Source organism: Cajanus cajan, chromosome 3, assembly GCF_000230855.2.
Source record: "Cajanus cajan strain Asha chromosome 3, NIPB_CcT2T_4, whole genome shotgun sequence".
Lineage (NCBI taxonomy): Eukaryota > Viridiplantae > Streptophyta > Magnoliopsida > Fabales > Fabaceae > Cajanus > Cajanus cajan.
The window spans coordinates 28566281-28582755 of record NC_138519.1 but is presented as its reverse complement, the minus strand read 5'-3'; the positions used below and the strand labels follow the sequence as shown (position 1 = coordinate 28582755).

Genomic DNA, 16475 nt, shown 5'->3' with positions numbered 1-16475 from the left:
TAATATAATTATTATTATTATTGGTAATATAATTATTATATATATTTTTATATTTTTATAGCGGTCTGAACATACCAAAATGAGAGAGATCCAAAAATAGTATAAGTATGAGATTGTACTTAAATGAATTAATTTGTACTACTTATACTGATAACATGCATTAGCTCTTCTATAGAACTTCACAGTTAAGCGTGTTTGACCTGGAGTAGTATAGGGATCGGTGACCTTCTGGGAAGTTTCCCAGAAAATGTGCAATAAGGACAAAACATGTTGAAAAGTGAAGTGTAATGAAATAGCATCCTTGAGAGGCCAAATATGAGGGTTATTACTTTAATAAATTTATTAAAATTAAATAAAAATTTCCTGAAACGAGTTATCTACGGAAAATTTCGTAGATAACATTATCTACGAAAAAATCCGTAGATAACATTATCTACAGAAAATTTCGTAGATAACATTATCTACGGAAAGTTCCGTAGATAATGTTCTGTAGATATCGTTATCTACGGAAAATTCCGTAGATAACGTTATCTACGACCATTTTATCTACGGATTTAGATAATCCGTAGATAATTGACATTTATCTACGGATTTTTATGTTTATCTACGGATTTTTCCGTAGATAATCTTGATTTTTCTTGTAGTGAAAATGTGTTTGTAAACTACCCTTAACCTTGATTTCTTGATGATGTGAGAGCCTTAGTCGGTTAAAGAGGGAAGATGCTTATAAATTATCTTAAGCCTCAATTTTTAAATAATATGAAACTTTTCTGAAACAAGCCCTGTGATTGAGACTAAGGGACCATAGTGGCCTAAGCCCTCCTTTTAGCTCCAATGTTCTTATCGTAAATTCGTTGATATCGTTAGATTCATTACATCTGAAATATTGTTCGTTTTAACACTCGATGGATCGTAACAATTTTGTCTTTAAAAATACGCCTCATTAAATTAAGGAAGGAGGAAGAAAAATGTTTATAAATTATCTTTAGCATCAATTACGATATAGAACTTTAAGAAATTTTAAATTTAATAAAAAAAATAACTATGAAAAAGATAGTCTTAATATAACCTAGATCTCTAGAGAAACTAGTTGACAGTAAAGTCGATTACTAACAGCACGATACCAAAAATTAAAAAACACATCAAACGAAAAAAATAAGAGAAAATTATTGAATATTCTGATGCTGATATCATCTTTATAATGACCGAAGCATAAACAAAAGAATATCTATTCACATAATAATATATGATATATAATTTAACATTATCATCTAATTACATACTACTATGATTAGCTTGGTGACTCTTGAAATTACAATCTTAAAAGTTATTAAAAAAAAAAAGTGTTTGTAATTGGTTTAGATGATGAAATAGTGCATATAGTCATTGTACTTCATATATTATAGAATAAATATTAAATTAAAAAAATGGTTGTCCCGTCAGGTTAAAATTTTACACACTCAAAAAAAATGATTATTAAAATAATTATTATAAAAATCAACTAACCACGTACACATGATGCCTTCATATGAGAGGATAATATAACTGAGATTTATACGTACCATTTTGTTTAGCTATATAGGTATATACGAACCTTGCAAATTGACATGAAGTCAAAGTCCGTTACACTATCTCCGAGTCCCAAATCTGGCAAGTTGGTCCCAAACTCCTTCAGAAGCGCTTCTTTCTTGTTATTGGGAAAAACCCAAGTCCCACATCGACTAGAGATTAGGCAATTGAATAGTATATAAGTGAAAAGCAACTCTCACCTTACAAGCCGGTTTTGTAGGGTTGAGTTAGGCTTAATCCACTATTCTAACATGGTATCAGAGCCATTTAGATCCACTTTAAATGGGCCACCCACCATTGATGCATGCCTCATAGGCATGAGGGGGTGTATTGGGAAAAAACCCAAGTCCCGCCTATCCTAGATCATTAAAAAGGGCCACCCACCATTTATCCACGTACCAAGCCCAATAGTGCTGGACGTGAGGGGGTGTATTGGGAAAAACCCAAGTCCCACATCGACTAGAGATTAGGCAATTGAATAGTATATAAGTGAAAAGCAACTCTCACCTTACAAGCCAGTTTTGTAGGGTTGAGTTAGGCTTAATCCACACTTGTGCTCACCAACAAGCACCTTAGAGAACGCCGTTACCTCCACCTCCGTTCCGAGCACCTTATCGGCGCCAAGAAACGTCTTCGCGAACGGCTCCACCATCACCCTGGGGCTCGCCGTCACAATATACCGCTTCCCGAAGGCGTTGAACACACGCCACGTGTCGGGGTGCACGTCCTCCACGTAGAACCTCGGCAGCACCGAGCGCGACACCAGCTCCACGTCCCTGAGTTTGAGCCCGGCGAAGGTTACGAAGATTAAGGTTTTGATGGCTATGGTTTCGGAGATGAATAGGTACGTGAAGTAGACGAAGGGGACCGAGGCGAGGAGGAGAAGCGCTCGCAGGATGTTGCCGGCTTCGAGAGCGACGAGGAAGTAGTACGGAAATGCGCTGCGAGAGACGAGGAGAGTGCCGTCTAAGTCCGATGCAACGGTTTGGTTGGAGCGGTCTTTGGTGCTGCATTTGGTTATTGGCTCGAAACGATGAAAGGCTAGCATGACCGTTGCCATGGAGGGGATAAAAGATTATAAAAATTTTAGGTTGAAACGTGAAAAGACTGAGAAGGTAGGCTTGTGTAGCGATATTAGGTAACTCGAAAATGTTACGAAAGAGAGGGAGGGTGAAAGGGGTTTTAACTTTTAATAAGGTGAGGGACCATGTGGAGATGTTGGTTAACAATTTCGTAAAGAAATGTAATTAATTAAGGCTATGGATAAGTCTATTACATTGCGTGTTCAAGATTTCAAATTTATTTGTAACTTTAACATCCATGGACAGTTAGATTTATTACTTTTAATTAGGCATGAAAATCTAACCCGCTTTTGTGAGAATTTGCCTAAATTTGTTCCGATTTTTCCGATTTTGACAGAAAAAATTTGTGTTTATTGGATTCGGGTTCGAGTTTTTCCTGATTGATAAAATCGGGAGTGGGGGCGAGGACGGGAATATTAATACCCACTTTGCACCTGTCCTCGTACTTGTCCCTGTCCTGCTTAATAATATAATTAAAAAATTATTTATATATATATAAATCAAAATTAGAAATATTTATATGTAAAAACTTGTATTATTTTATTTTTCTTTTATTTTTTTAAAATTTGTTCATATTTATTTTAAATTAAAAATATATAGTAGGAGCGGGAGCGGGGACGGGACGGGGAAACCCGAGTCCCACTGGAGACGGGAATGGATACCCAAATTTTATCCCTAGACAGAGACGGATCTTTTATGGGACCGGGGGGAGCCACAGCTCCCCCAAACTTTTCTAAAAACTAATATATTTTAATATTATATTTATATATTATTATATTATTAATTGTAATAAAATAAAAAGTCTAAATCTATTCTCTCTTCCGCGGTTAACTTCTCAAAGAAGCCTCCAAAAACTGAAAGTCTTTCTCTTGAATTAAGAATTCATTTTTATCACTCACTCACATCCATGGTTTTCTAGTTCCTCTCCTAACATTATGAATTAGGACTTCTCTTCTCTCCAATGCCTTCGCCCTTCACACTCGTATTTTTTACCCATTTTTTACTTATTGTTTTTCTCATCTTATTGTTTCTCCGCCACTGTGTGTTTTGTCTTCCCTTTTTTTTTTTTCATTTAGCTATGCTCTTTGTACTGTTTATCATTCCTTATGGTGCGTAAATGAAATCATATGATATAGGTTTGTCTTTTACCTTGTGGCTTAGGAAAAACTGTGGGTAACATTTTTTATTATTATTTTTTTCCATTTTCGTATTCCAAAATTAGAAGTTTCTTCAATGGGTAACATTTTCATGTTTTCTGTTTGAAGAATCGCAATGCGAAGTATGGACAGAACTTTCAATTTTTTATTTTCATCAATGTCATGCTCCAAAATTAGAAGCTTATTTCATGGATAACATTTTCATAGTTTTTTTAGAGAAAGAAAACTTTTGGGTTGCGTTGTAAATTTGAATTTGCATTGGATTTTTTGGTAGACTAAATAAAAGCTCATTTTCCCTTTTGTTAGGATTGACTTTGGTTATCTTAGCACACAAAGTTTAGTTTATATTTTAATTTTCTTATCAATATGCATTGTGATAATTGTGAAGATAATTTTTCTTCCTTTTTCTATATAGGTGAAAGACTAAAAGGTGATAAATATTTATTAGAAAAATTATGATAAAGAGAAAAAATTGATTCTTTTTTTAATAGGAAGACTTGTGAGAAAGATGAAAAAAAAGGCAACTTGTATGTCAAGTGAACTTGAGAAATTTCCCAAGAATCCAAGAATTGAAGAAAATGAGAAACAACTCTCAAAGGTTCCTAGGATTACATATAATAAATTTGAAAATTCTTTGGAACGTGATCCAGGGAAATGACCTGAAATTTGGCAATACCCTCCAAATCAAACGGATGAGGTACGAAGGGCTTATCTAAAATGGGGTCCATATCAAATGCATTTAAAAAATTATCCTTTTTCTGGTAAAGATGATCATCCAAGGAGATTTCAATACACTTGGTTTAGCATATTTCCTTCATGGTTAGAGTATTCACCTTCAAAAGATGCTGGATATTGCTTCCCTTGCTAACTTTTTAGTAAAAGACCAAACGGACGCTTTGGTTCAGATGTTTTCATTACTACAGGTGATTGAATTTGAATTCTAATTACCAATGAGTTGATTTTCATCAACAAGTTTTAACTTTATTGATTATTTTCTACAGGTTTTAAAAGTTTGGAGGAAAGTTAATAATGGAAAGAATTGTGCTTTTCTTAAACACATTGGGAAGGATCCTTGCTCACCACACAATAATGCTGTGAGAGCTTGTCAAGACTTGTTGAATCAAAATTGTCATATTAGGAATGTTTTTCATGTGCAAAGCTTAGATCAAATTACGAAGTCGTTTGCGTCTCAAGACTTCAATTGACACGGTTCGTTATTTATCACTTCAAGCTTGTGCTTTTAGAGGTCACGATGAAACTAGTGAATCAAGGAACCAAGGTAATTTTCTTGAGATGATAAAACTCATAGCATCATACAATGATGAGGTTGCAAAGGTTGTGTTGGAAAATGCTCCATATAATTCCAAATATACTTCCCATAAAATTCAAAAGGAGATATTGAGTATTCATTCTAGTAAAGTGAAAAATCATATTGGTGAGGAAGTTGGGGACTCCAAGTTTTGCATAATTGTTGATGAGGCTCGTGATGAATCAAAAAAGGAACAAATGGCTCTTATTTTTAGATTTGTTGATAAAAATGGTTTTATACTAGAGCGGTTTCTTGATATTATGCATGTTAAAGACACTACAGCATTAACTTTGAAGAATGAATTATGTGTTCTGCTTTCTCGACATAATTTTAATGTTTCTAATATTCATGGTCAAGGGTATGATGGTGCTAGTAATATCAGAGGAGAATGGAATGGATTACAGGCATTATTCTTAAATGATTAATTGTCCCTTATGCATATTATGTTCATTGTTTTACTCATCGGTTACAACTTGCCTTGGTTGCTGCATCAAGAGAAGTTATTCCAATTCATCAATTCTTTTCAAAATTGACTTTTATTGTGAATATTGTTTGCTCTTCTAGTAAGCGTCATGATGAGTTACAAGCTGCCAAGATGGATGAAATTGCATATTTGTTAGAGATTGATGAGCTTGAAACTGGTAAAGGAGCAAATCAAATTGGTACTTTGAAACGAGCTGGTGATACTCGTTGGAGCTTTCATTTCTCTTCTATTTGTAGCTTAATAAATATGTATGATGAAACTTGTTCTGTTCTAGAAAAAATTATTGTTCATGGATCTACTTATTCTCAACGTGGGGATCACTACAAAAAAATTGCATTTAGCGACCACCAAAATTGGTCGCTAAATTGCTAAAATCGGTCGCTATTTGCCTTAGCGACCGAATTAGCGACCGAATTTAAATAGTCGCAAAACCCTAGTCGCAAAGCTATATAGCGACCAAAAAATTTTCAATCGCTATTTAGCGACTGAAAATTTTGGTTTAGCGACCGAAATTTTTTGTCGCTGTTTAGCGACCGAAAATTTCGGTCGCAAAATGGTTGCAATGATTTTGGTCGCTGATGTGTATGGGGACCAAATTAGTGACCGAATAAATCGGTTGCTAAAGATTTATTTTTTATTTTATTAAATTTTATAGATGTTGCAAATTCGGTCGCTACGAAATACTCATATTTGGCCTCTCAAGGATTCTATTTCACAATACTTCACTTTTCAGCATGTTTTGTCCTTAATTACACAATTTTTGGGAAACTTCTAGAAGGTCACCCATCCCTATATTACTCCAAGTCAAGCACGCTTAACTGTGGAGTTCTTATGAGATAAGCTACAGAAAGGCATATGCATATTGTCAGTATAGGTAGTGCAAATTAATTCATTTAAGTCATCCTCAAATATACAATCTCATACTTATACTATCTTTGGATCCCTCTCATTTCGGTGTATCCAAACCGTTATAAAAATATAATAATATATTTAATAATTATATTACCAATAATAATAATTAAATTATATTTAATTAATCTTTATTTATATATACTCACTTTTATAATTAACAATCTACTTATTTCTATTTAAAATTAATATTATGATACAATTTAAATTATCTATTATAAATTTAAAAATTTAAATAATAATTTTTATATTTTAAAATGAGAAGGGTTATGATAACACTGGTATAACTTTTACTAAGTATTATATTGTTCAATAACTTTATATTAAATGTGAATTTTGTAAATCCAACCGTTAAATTGAAAGTTCATATCACTTTATATGTTTATATCAAGTTTTGTTAAAATTGAACAACAACTTGATGGTAATCAAAGTGCTCATATTTTAATATATTTCCAAATGTATATGTTACATCAATTTTATTTTACAAGAATGAAGTATCAAATCATTTTGAATTCATATAAAATTTTGTATATATGATCTAAGAGTAAAAACTTTCAATCTAACAGTTGAATTTATAAAATTCACATTTAATATAAAGTTATTGAGCGATGTAATACTTAGTAAAAGTTACACCTGTGTTATTATAACACTTCTCTTTTAAAATATTATTTTTATAAATTAAATTTTAACATTTTAAATAAATTATTAATTAACTTAATATATTTATTCATCTTAAATATAAGATATAAAATTTTAAAAATGTATTTATCCTTGTTTTATTTTGTAATTATCAACCATTAATAAAATACTAATTTAAAATCTTATCAAGTTATATCATAATATTTTCATATCAAGTTTAAAACCAAATATTAGTTATAAAATATGTTAATTTATGTTGTAATTTTATTTCAACATGAAACTTTAAAATAAATGTGCGAATAAAAAAAACTCCGTTAAAACAGTCACATATTCTATTTGATAGAGAAAAAAAGTAAGGAAACGCATTGTGATGTATTAAAAACTGATCAAAAAGAACCCGTGGGTGGTTTGCCCAATTAGTTAAGGGGGAAGACTTAAGATTTTCTCCACGTAAGTATGTGTGTGGATTCGAGCTTTACTGTCAGCAATTTTAGCCTTTTTAAACAAAGCAAGTGTAATTGTAATAAAAAGGAGGTGTATATATCATAAGTTAAATACTATGAACATCTATGAGTAAATTAAAATCAAAGGATAATAATTTTTTTTAAATTACTAAAAAATATTTCATTTTATAATTGTTTCACAAATTCTTACTAATTTTTGTATAAGTCAATTTCTTTTAAACTATGAAACTAGCACGATTATATCAATTGAATTGAATGATTAAGCCTAACTTTTAAAATAACAATTGAAATAAAATAAGATTCATGAAAATAATTTCAAAATATATTAGGTAAATAATTTTTATATATAATAAAATTAAAGACAAGGATTAAAATAATCAATGGAGTTAATGTAATATTCATTTATAAATATTTAAATAAATTATAAGTTGCAAGGTATTATTTAATTGATGTTTAAAATAAAATATTTTATAATATCTAAATGAATTGAGTTTTAAGATAAACTATTATATACATATTTAATTAATATAATTTTAAAATATATATGTATAATTAGATATATTTTAAATAAATATTTTTATATTAAAAATTAATTTATCATTAAACAAAATAAAAATATTTCAAAATATGGTTTTTGTTGAATCAGTTTCCCATGGTGGGATCATATTCATATATAATAATAGAATCATGTCTCCTCAAAGAAGCGATATCTACCCAAAGTAGTACGAGTATAATCGAAGATAGATGGTATAACATATTTTAACTAATTGATCTCATATGTTATTGGTGTATATATTTATATATATAATTTATTTTATAATTTTTTATTTATTAAACTAATGGAACATTAATTATATTTTATCAATTTTAGATTTGTTTGATAAATTTTTATTAATCCTTATATAAGCCAATTATTTTTAATTTAATGGAACTAACGTGTTTATATCAATTGAACTAGATGTTTAAGTCAATTTTGAAAATAATAATGAAAATAAAATAAGATTTATGAAAAGAAGTTTATTTATCTTAACAAAATTAGAAAGCACAATAAATTATGTATTTTCATATTATCTAATAATGTAATAAAATATTAAGCATGGTAAAAGAGAAATAAATTTCTTAAGAGAAAAATAAATAAATTTTCTAGATAAATTATTATTTAAATTAGTCTAAACTTTTTTAAAAAAGATTCAATTAAAAAGATTATTATTTAATTTTCTTTTATAGCATTATGTTTCTCATTTTTTAATGCATCATGATATATTAATTATCTATCTTAAATTACATAATTTTTTTTATTTAAAAAAAATTAATTTTATTAGGAGGGTACTAATTTTTATTTCTTATCATTAATATTTTTATCATTATAAAAATAATATTATATATTTTTATATTTTCATCCATTTAAAAGAAATATATTTCTAAATTTTTTAAAAAATTTACATTTAGCGACCGATTTTAATTTGGTCGCTAAAATTATTATAAATAATAATATTTTTTATTTTTTTAGCGATCAATTTTAATTTGGTCGCTAAAATTATTATAAATAATTTTTTTTATTTTTTTAGCGACCGATTTTAATTTGGTCGCTAAAATTATTATAAATAATTTTTTTTTATTTTTTTAGCGACCGATTTTAATTTGGTCGCTAAAATTATTGTAAATAATATTTTTTTATTTTTTTAGCGACCGATTGTAATTTGGTCGCTAAAATTATTATAAATAATAATATTTTATTTTTTTAGCGACCAATTTTAATTTGGTCGCTGAAATTATTATAAACAATAATATTTTTTTTATTTTTTTAGTGACCGATTTTAATTCGGTCGCTAAAATTATGATAAATAATAATATTTTATTCTTTTAGCAACCGATTTTAATTTAGTCGCTAAAATTATTATAAAGAATAATTTTTTTGTTATTTTTTTAGCCACCGATTTTAATTTGGTCGCTAAAATTATTATAAATAAGAATATTTTATTTTTTTAGCGACCAATTTTAGTTTGGTCGCTAAATTTATTATAATTTTTTTATATTTTTTTAGCGACCGAAACCATTCTGTCGCTATTTTAATCAACAATTATTATTTTAGTGACCGATTTAGCGACCGAATTTTTGCTACTAAAAAATTCGGTCGCTAAATTGGTCTCTGAATAAAATTTGCAACTAAATCAAATTCGATCGCTAATTATGTCGCTATTAGTGACGGAAAAAAAATCAGTCGCTAATTTCGGTGGCTAAATTGACTTTTTTTTGTAGTATGTTGATAATGCTTACAAAAGCTTGACCTCATTTGAGTTTATATTGATTTTGCATTTGATGAGAGAAATTATGGGGACGGGAGAGGGGGCGGGGACGAGGATGGGGACGATTTAAATTTGCGGGAGCAGGGGCAAGGAACGTAAAACTCGCCCACGTCCCGCCCCGTTACCATGCCTACTTTTAATGTCCATAATTATGAGGAAAGAGAGGTCATAAGATGAAATTGCGATATGATATGATATTCAAAAATATTAAATAAAACATTTAAGACTATCATCTTAAGATAGACGATATACATATCATATATTCTTTTCTTTAATAAATAGTAACATTTTATCTAGATACATGTTGCGTGTAAAATACAATAAAGACAAATGAAATTTATTATAATAATAACAATAGATAAGGGGAGAAAAAAAAAAAGAACAATAACAACAACATATATTTTCTTTTAAAAAAATTAAATTATATTTTTACCCCTCTTTTTATTTTTAGGATTTAATTTGGTCTAACTGTGACACCCTCTACCCCATTATTAATATACAACAAATGTAACAATAAGATATTACTTTTCTTCTTTTTGGATAAATAAAATCTTTCATAGTTGACAAATATTTCAAATATCACCAGGTAGAAGATTCACATTCGTAACTCATAAATCATAACGCCAGTGTAAAAATTATAAAAGAAAAGAAGTTAAGATTTTCAATACAATTTAGTGTAAAACAAGAAATCATATATATACAAATAATAATAAAGGAAATATAAATTAACTCCAGTAAAGGTGGCAGTGCCTCCTGGTTAGGAATTAATTTATACTCCCAAATCATATAATAAAATATAACAAAAATGTACATCTTGGTCTTTTATCAAGAACGTTCAAATTACAATTCTTAACATATATTTTCCTTGAATTATACACTTTATCTACGTTATCTCTTCGTTAGAAATTACAAAGAAGGGAAACTAAAGTTATTAAAACAATAACATATTAAACTAAAAATAACTATGCCCCGATGTCACATCCTATCAGAGCATGCCCAATTGAAGCCTTTAAGCCTCATCACCAACATCCCCATGATGCTGATTATCTGCAACATAAATTAAAACATATACAAAAACAACAAAGGAGTGAGAAACATCTCACTCAGTTTCAGGTGAAGAATAAAGGTTAGATAGCACATACACACACAACAAATATAAGTCACATGTAAACAATACACATACATCATCAATATTACAAATACATTCATTTATCATGCAATGATGTCATGGACTCATCTCATAAATACATGCATATGGCGCCATAAGGAAGTTTCACATATCATCACTGGTGACCCTAAGGCACACCTGCACAACTGTCGGTGACCCTAAGGTACACCTGGTTAGCATATCATCAACTGTCGGTGACCCTAAAGTACACCTGGTTAGCATATCATCAACTGTCGGTGACCCTAAAGTACACCTGGTTAGCATATCATCAACTGTCGGTGACCCTAAGGTACACCTGGTTAGCATATCATCAACTGTCGGTGACCCTAAGGTACACCTTGTTAGCATCAACTGTCGGTGACCCTAAGGTACACCTGGTTACATCACTGGTGTGCGGCCTCAGCGGCACACCTGGAATAAGATATGCATATGATGCATGTCATACATTCATTATTTCATGAACTCAACATTTAACTTATTACAGAATTTTATTTAGTACATCATGTCCTCATTTGTCATAGTCTCATAATCATAGTTTGTCTCAATAGTCAATTCTTAGGTCTCATGTCATTTGTCCATATTTCACATGGTCATGTCATCAATACTCCTCATAAGGTCCGCATAGGTATTCACAGAGATTCAGAGAGCATTCTTATTCATATTAAAACTCATGTATTATTAACATTAATTTCATATTCATTTATTACTTCAACAAAGAAAAAGGTAGAGTAAATAGAAAATCAGACAGAACAACGGCACTTTCAACAAAAACAAAGTAGAATAAATAGAAAATCGGACAGAACAACGACACCTTCAACAAAAAGCAAAGTAGAGTAAATAGAAAATCAAACAGAACAACGGTATCTTCAACAAAGAATAAAATAGAGTAAATAGAAAATCAGACAGAACAACAGCAAGGGATTGGGGGCCAATCCGACAAACAACTATCCAACAATTATCCCCACACCCCTGAGCGAGGTTCTCACTCCCCCCCTTACCTGGATAGGCGGAGTTGGAACTTGGCAGAGCCTCCTCCTCTGGATTCCCTCTTCCTTTCTCTCTCTCTTTCTTTCTCTTTCTTTCTCTCTCTCTCTCTCTCTCTTAAATTTCACTTTCTTCCTCTGTATAAAAATTTTCACCCCCGTGCCCCTATTTATAGGCCTCCTGGCGCAACCGGAACGGTCGTACTGATTTCGGAACGGCCCGTTCCGGATCCTTCAAACGTGGGAAAATTTCTCAACTGGAACGGCCCGTTCCAAAATCGGAACGGCCCGTTCTCAAAAAGCAGAACGGCCCGTTCTGAAACCAGAACGGCCCGTTCTCAAACTCAGCAGAACGACCCGTTCTCCCTCCGGAACGACCCGTTCTCCTTGTTGGAACGGTCCGTTCTGGGCCCGTTCCCAACCTAAAATTTTAGCTTATTTTAAATGCTCAGAACGGCCCGTTCCACTTTCGGAACAGCCCGTTCCGAGTTACTCAAATGCTCCTAATACCTTTATAAAATTACGAAAATGCCATCAATAATTACGAAAATGCCATTACTAATAAAAATATCCTTTTAAGGAAATTGGGGTGTTACAATTCTCCCCTCCTTTTAGAAATTTCGTCCCCGAAATTTACCTGAAAACAAAAATAGATAAGTTTCTCGCATCTTGCTTTCTAACTCCCATGTAGCACTTTCTTCAAAATTTCCTTATTGATGTACAACTCTATCAATCTCTCCAAGAAATGTCTAATGTTAATAAGTTCAAGGTGAGCAGACCTGGTAAGCCTATCCATTAATCCAAATAAGATCAAATTTCTTAAGAATATCATACATAACTACAACTAAATCCATAGATACAAAATCTTATTTTCAAATTAGAACGTCTAAAGGTTGTATTAAATCTGAAAGTTTTTGGTGTTCTACCTTAGCTTTCTAACATACTAAGCAAGCATACACAAATTCCTCCACTTCCTCCGTCATCTTAGGCCACCAAAACATCTTCTTAAGATATCATACATCTTAGTAACTCCTAGATGAATACTAAGACTGCTCTTATGACCTTCTTCCAAGATTGCTCTCTTAAGTTTTGGCACATTTGGAATATACAACCCATCCTTAAATCTCAACACTCCATCCACTCCAAATTTAAACTTACTTTCTTCACCTTGATTCAACTTCTCTACTTCTCTTTAGACCATCATGTTTCCGCTGCGCCACTCTGATACATTTCAGTAACTCTTAAATAAATGCTAAAAATATTCTTATGTCCTTTCTCTAAGATCATCTTCCTTAATTTGGATTTACTAGGCACATAGATTATATCCTTGTATCCCGAAACACCATCAACTTCCACTTGTAAAAGGCTATTTATATTCTTACCAATCTTTTTCACTTGGGTCACTAAGAAAGAATCTAATTCCTGAGTCTTCTAATCTCATTATTAATCCTTTCAACATATTCAATTCAATGTTCCTAAGGGTGAGCTCACACATCATGCTTAAGTTTCTAATCTACTCAATCAAACTCAACCCTTATATCATCAAAATGATAGATAAATGTTCATCCTACTCAGGACATTTGTCACCATATTAGTTTAACTTGTATAATCCTCTCCAATGATTAGGCACCTAATTGTAAGTTCACTATGTACTCATACTCGGTCTTCAAGTCTTACCACTTTATTTATACTCCAAGAAAACTCTTATTCACTATCTTGTCCTATAATCTCATACCTGGCCACCAAAATGAATCGACTAATATGCTTATTCAATATCCTTTGAATAATCCATTCGTTAATCGAGTCATACATAGTCCCTTACTACTAGGAGTAATTTCACAAATCAAACTTAAATTCCTAACTTGAGCCAAAAGATATATCTCTTTGACCATAAAGAAAGATAAATATAGATATTTCCTATTCAAAGCATCGACTACTATAGGTTTACCCAGATAACAACTAAGATTAAAATCTTAATCCTTACAATTTACAACTATCTCTTCTATCTCATATTCAATTCCTTCGGATCAAACAGATATTTAAGATCCTTATAATCACTAAATATCTCAATAATGTTTCTAAAATCTCAAGCGTAACTATTACAACTTCTAATTCAAGGTAATTTCTCTCATGAATTTTCTATTTCCTAGATGCTTAAAAACATGTTACTACCTTTGCATCAATAATCCACCCAAACCTGTCTTCAAAGTCATCACTATATCCTACATAAGACTTACTAGAGTCAGGTAATATTATCACTAGTCAATCTTGCCATAAGAGTTAGAACTACTCTTATACTTACTATCTCACATAAAGACAATACCCCTCATAGTGAATGTAGTCAAGGGCAATGCTATCCTAGAAATTCTTTCAATAAATCTCCAATAGTAAGCCTCATAAAACTTTTATTCTCGTTAACTTGCTTAGATATCTTTCTGCTTAAACATAACTTCTACCTAAGACAGATTCATGTTCACCTTAACTGAAATTTACAGGGACTAGAAAACTTAACATACAACCGTCTTGGATATATCTTCACCTTCAACTACAATATGATCATATCACATCCTAAGATCAATATCACTAACCATACAACATTCACCATTTGATCCCTAAAGTCTTCTATTCACATATCGACATACATGCACATCAAGTCATATTAGAATGCTTACTTTAAACCTTCATATATATCATCCATAAGCATGTACATGAACAACCTTTACCACATAGCATCATATAACCTTAAACAACCTCTCAATCTACACGAAAACACCTCAAAACATGTCAATTCTTATCCTTGCATTGCCTACTAACCCGAAAACATTATTATACAGACTAACTTCTATTTTTAACAACTATCAAAGAAACAACACATAAAGAGTTCTACTCATCCACGTGATATCAACCTATCACTAAGTGAATAGGCTACAACTCTTAGTGAGACATGAGATTTTAAAAAAAACAAATCATCTTCTTAGCTAAAGAAAACTTCAAAAATCACAACAAATATATTCAGTGCTTACAACTATACCTCTGATTACCAAAGCAGCTATACTGGAGTTCTAGACCTCCGTTTAACCTGATTCCAATTCCATTAGAAAGGTAACATCCAATGCTACCACTTTCCTGAAGACTAACAAAAATTCTAATTTTGTCAGTATAGCACTTGTACTGTCACAACAAAACATCTCCTACACCAGACAACAATAGTGTATCAACATCTAAAACCACAAAAATAGCTCAATCCTTCCAAACTTACTCCTTTCCACCTGAAATTCATATCAAAGTTTCCCACTACAAATCTAAACCAAATAACTCACCTATTCAGTACAAAAGGCTTAGAAAATAAAATTTTCATGCAACCATCAAACTCTAAAAAAATCATCAACACTTCAAGCTCTCCTTAAGAATACCAAAACTCCAATTCTCAACATACCTCATCTTTGGATTCAATTGCTACAACTATAGCTTTCAAAAATTTCACCAATCATAAATTCTTAATACACTTTAAAATAAATCAATGTCTTACCCAAATCTAAGGCCTCAATAGTTCCCACAATATTAACAACATATTTCGTCTACCACTACTCGCACATATGCTTGCAACACAAGCGATATTACTCAACCACCACTTCTTACGTAAGTATCAAACAATTAAACAATCTAAGAATGAAGAAGAAAGGTCATAATGGTATTAGCTGACACTATCATGACTATCATTCCTCTAATTAAAAAAATAACTTAACAATATCAAACTTTACAATATCAACACAAGGAGAACATCATCATCATCATTATCAAAGCAAAACATCATCAAAGCAAAGCATCACCAAAGTATACAACAAACAAAACAATGTCAGAGTACACAACAGAATCTCGATAAGTCACGGCCGATTAGATCGACCTGCTCTGATACCACTAAATGTGACACCCTCTACCCCATTATTAATATACAACAAATGTAACAATAAGATATTACTTTTCTTCTTTTTGGATAAATAAAATCTTTCATAGTTGACAAATATTTCAAATATCACCAGGTAGAAGATTCACATTCGTAACTCATAAATCATAACGCTAGTGTAAAAATTATAAAAGAAAAGAAGTTAAGATTTTCAATACAATTTAGTGTAAAACAAGAAATCATATATATACAAATAATAATAAAGGAAATATAAATTAACTCCAGTAAAGGTGGCAGTGCCTCCTGGTTAGGAATTAATTTATACTCCCAAATCATATAATAAAATATAACAAAAATGTACATCTTGGTCTTTTATCAAGAACGTTCAAATTACAATTCTTAACATATATTTTCCTTGAATTATACACTTTATCTACGTTATCTCTTCGTTAGAAATTACAAAGAAGGGAAACTAAAGTTATTAAAACAATAACATATTAA

General features: G+C 31.0%; 2 protein-coding genes across 2 annotated transcripts in view; one reads left to right on the top strand and one right to left on the bottom strand.

The window, feature by feature from the left end:
• The window catches only part of LOC109793827 (glycerol-3-phosphate 2-O-acyltransferase 6), a 30224-nt gene extending 27509 nt beyond the window's left edge, over positions 1-2715 (bottom strand). The window contains exons 1-2 of the mRNA XM_083070779.1: positions 2086-2715; positions 1595-1683 (exon numbers count right to left, since the gene is read on the bottom strand). Of these exons, the coding sequence (XP_082926905.1) occupies positions 1595-1683; positions 2086-2629 (633 nt within the window). The 5' untranslated portion in view covers positions 2630-2715. The remainder of the gene's footprint in view (positions 1-1594; positions 1684-2085) is intronic.
• Positions 2716-4650: 1935 nt separating this feature from the next.
• Positions 4651-5542, top strand: LOC145956205 (uncharacterized). The gene is made up of 3 exons (XM_083071771.1): positions 4651-4731; positions 4810-4902; positions 4973-5542. Exons 1-3 carry the CDS (start codon positions 4651-4653, stop codon positions 5540-5542), a joined length of 744 nt encoding a protein of 247 aa, XP_082927897.1.
• The last annotated feature ends 10933 nt before the right edge of the window (positions 5543-16475 follow it).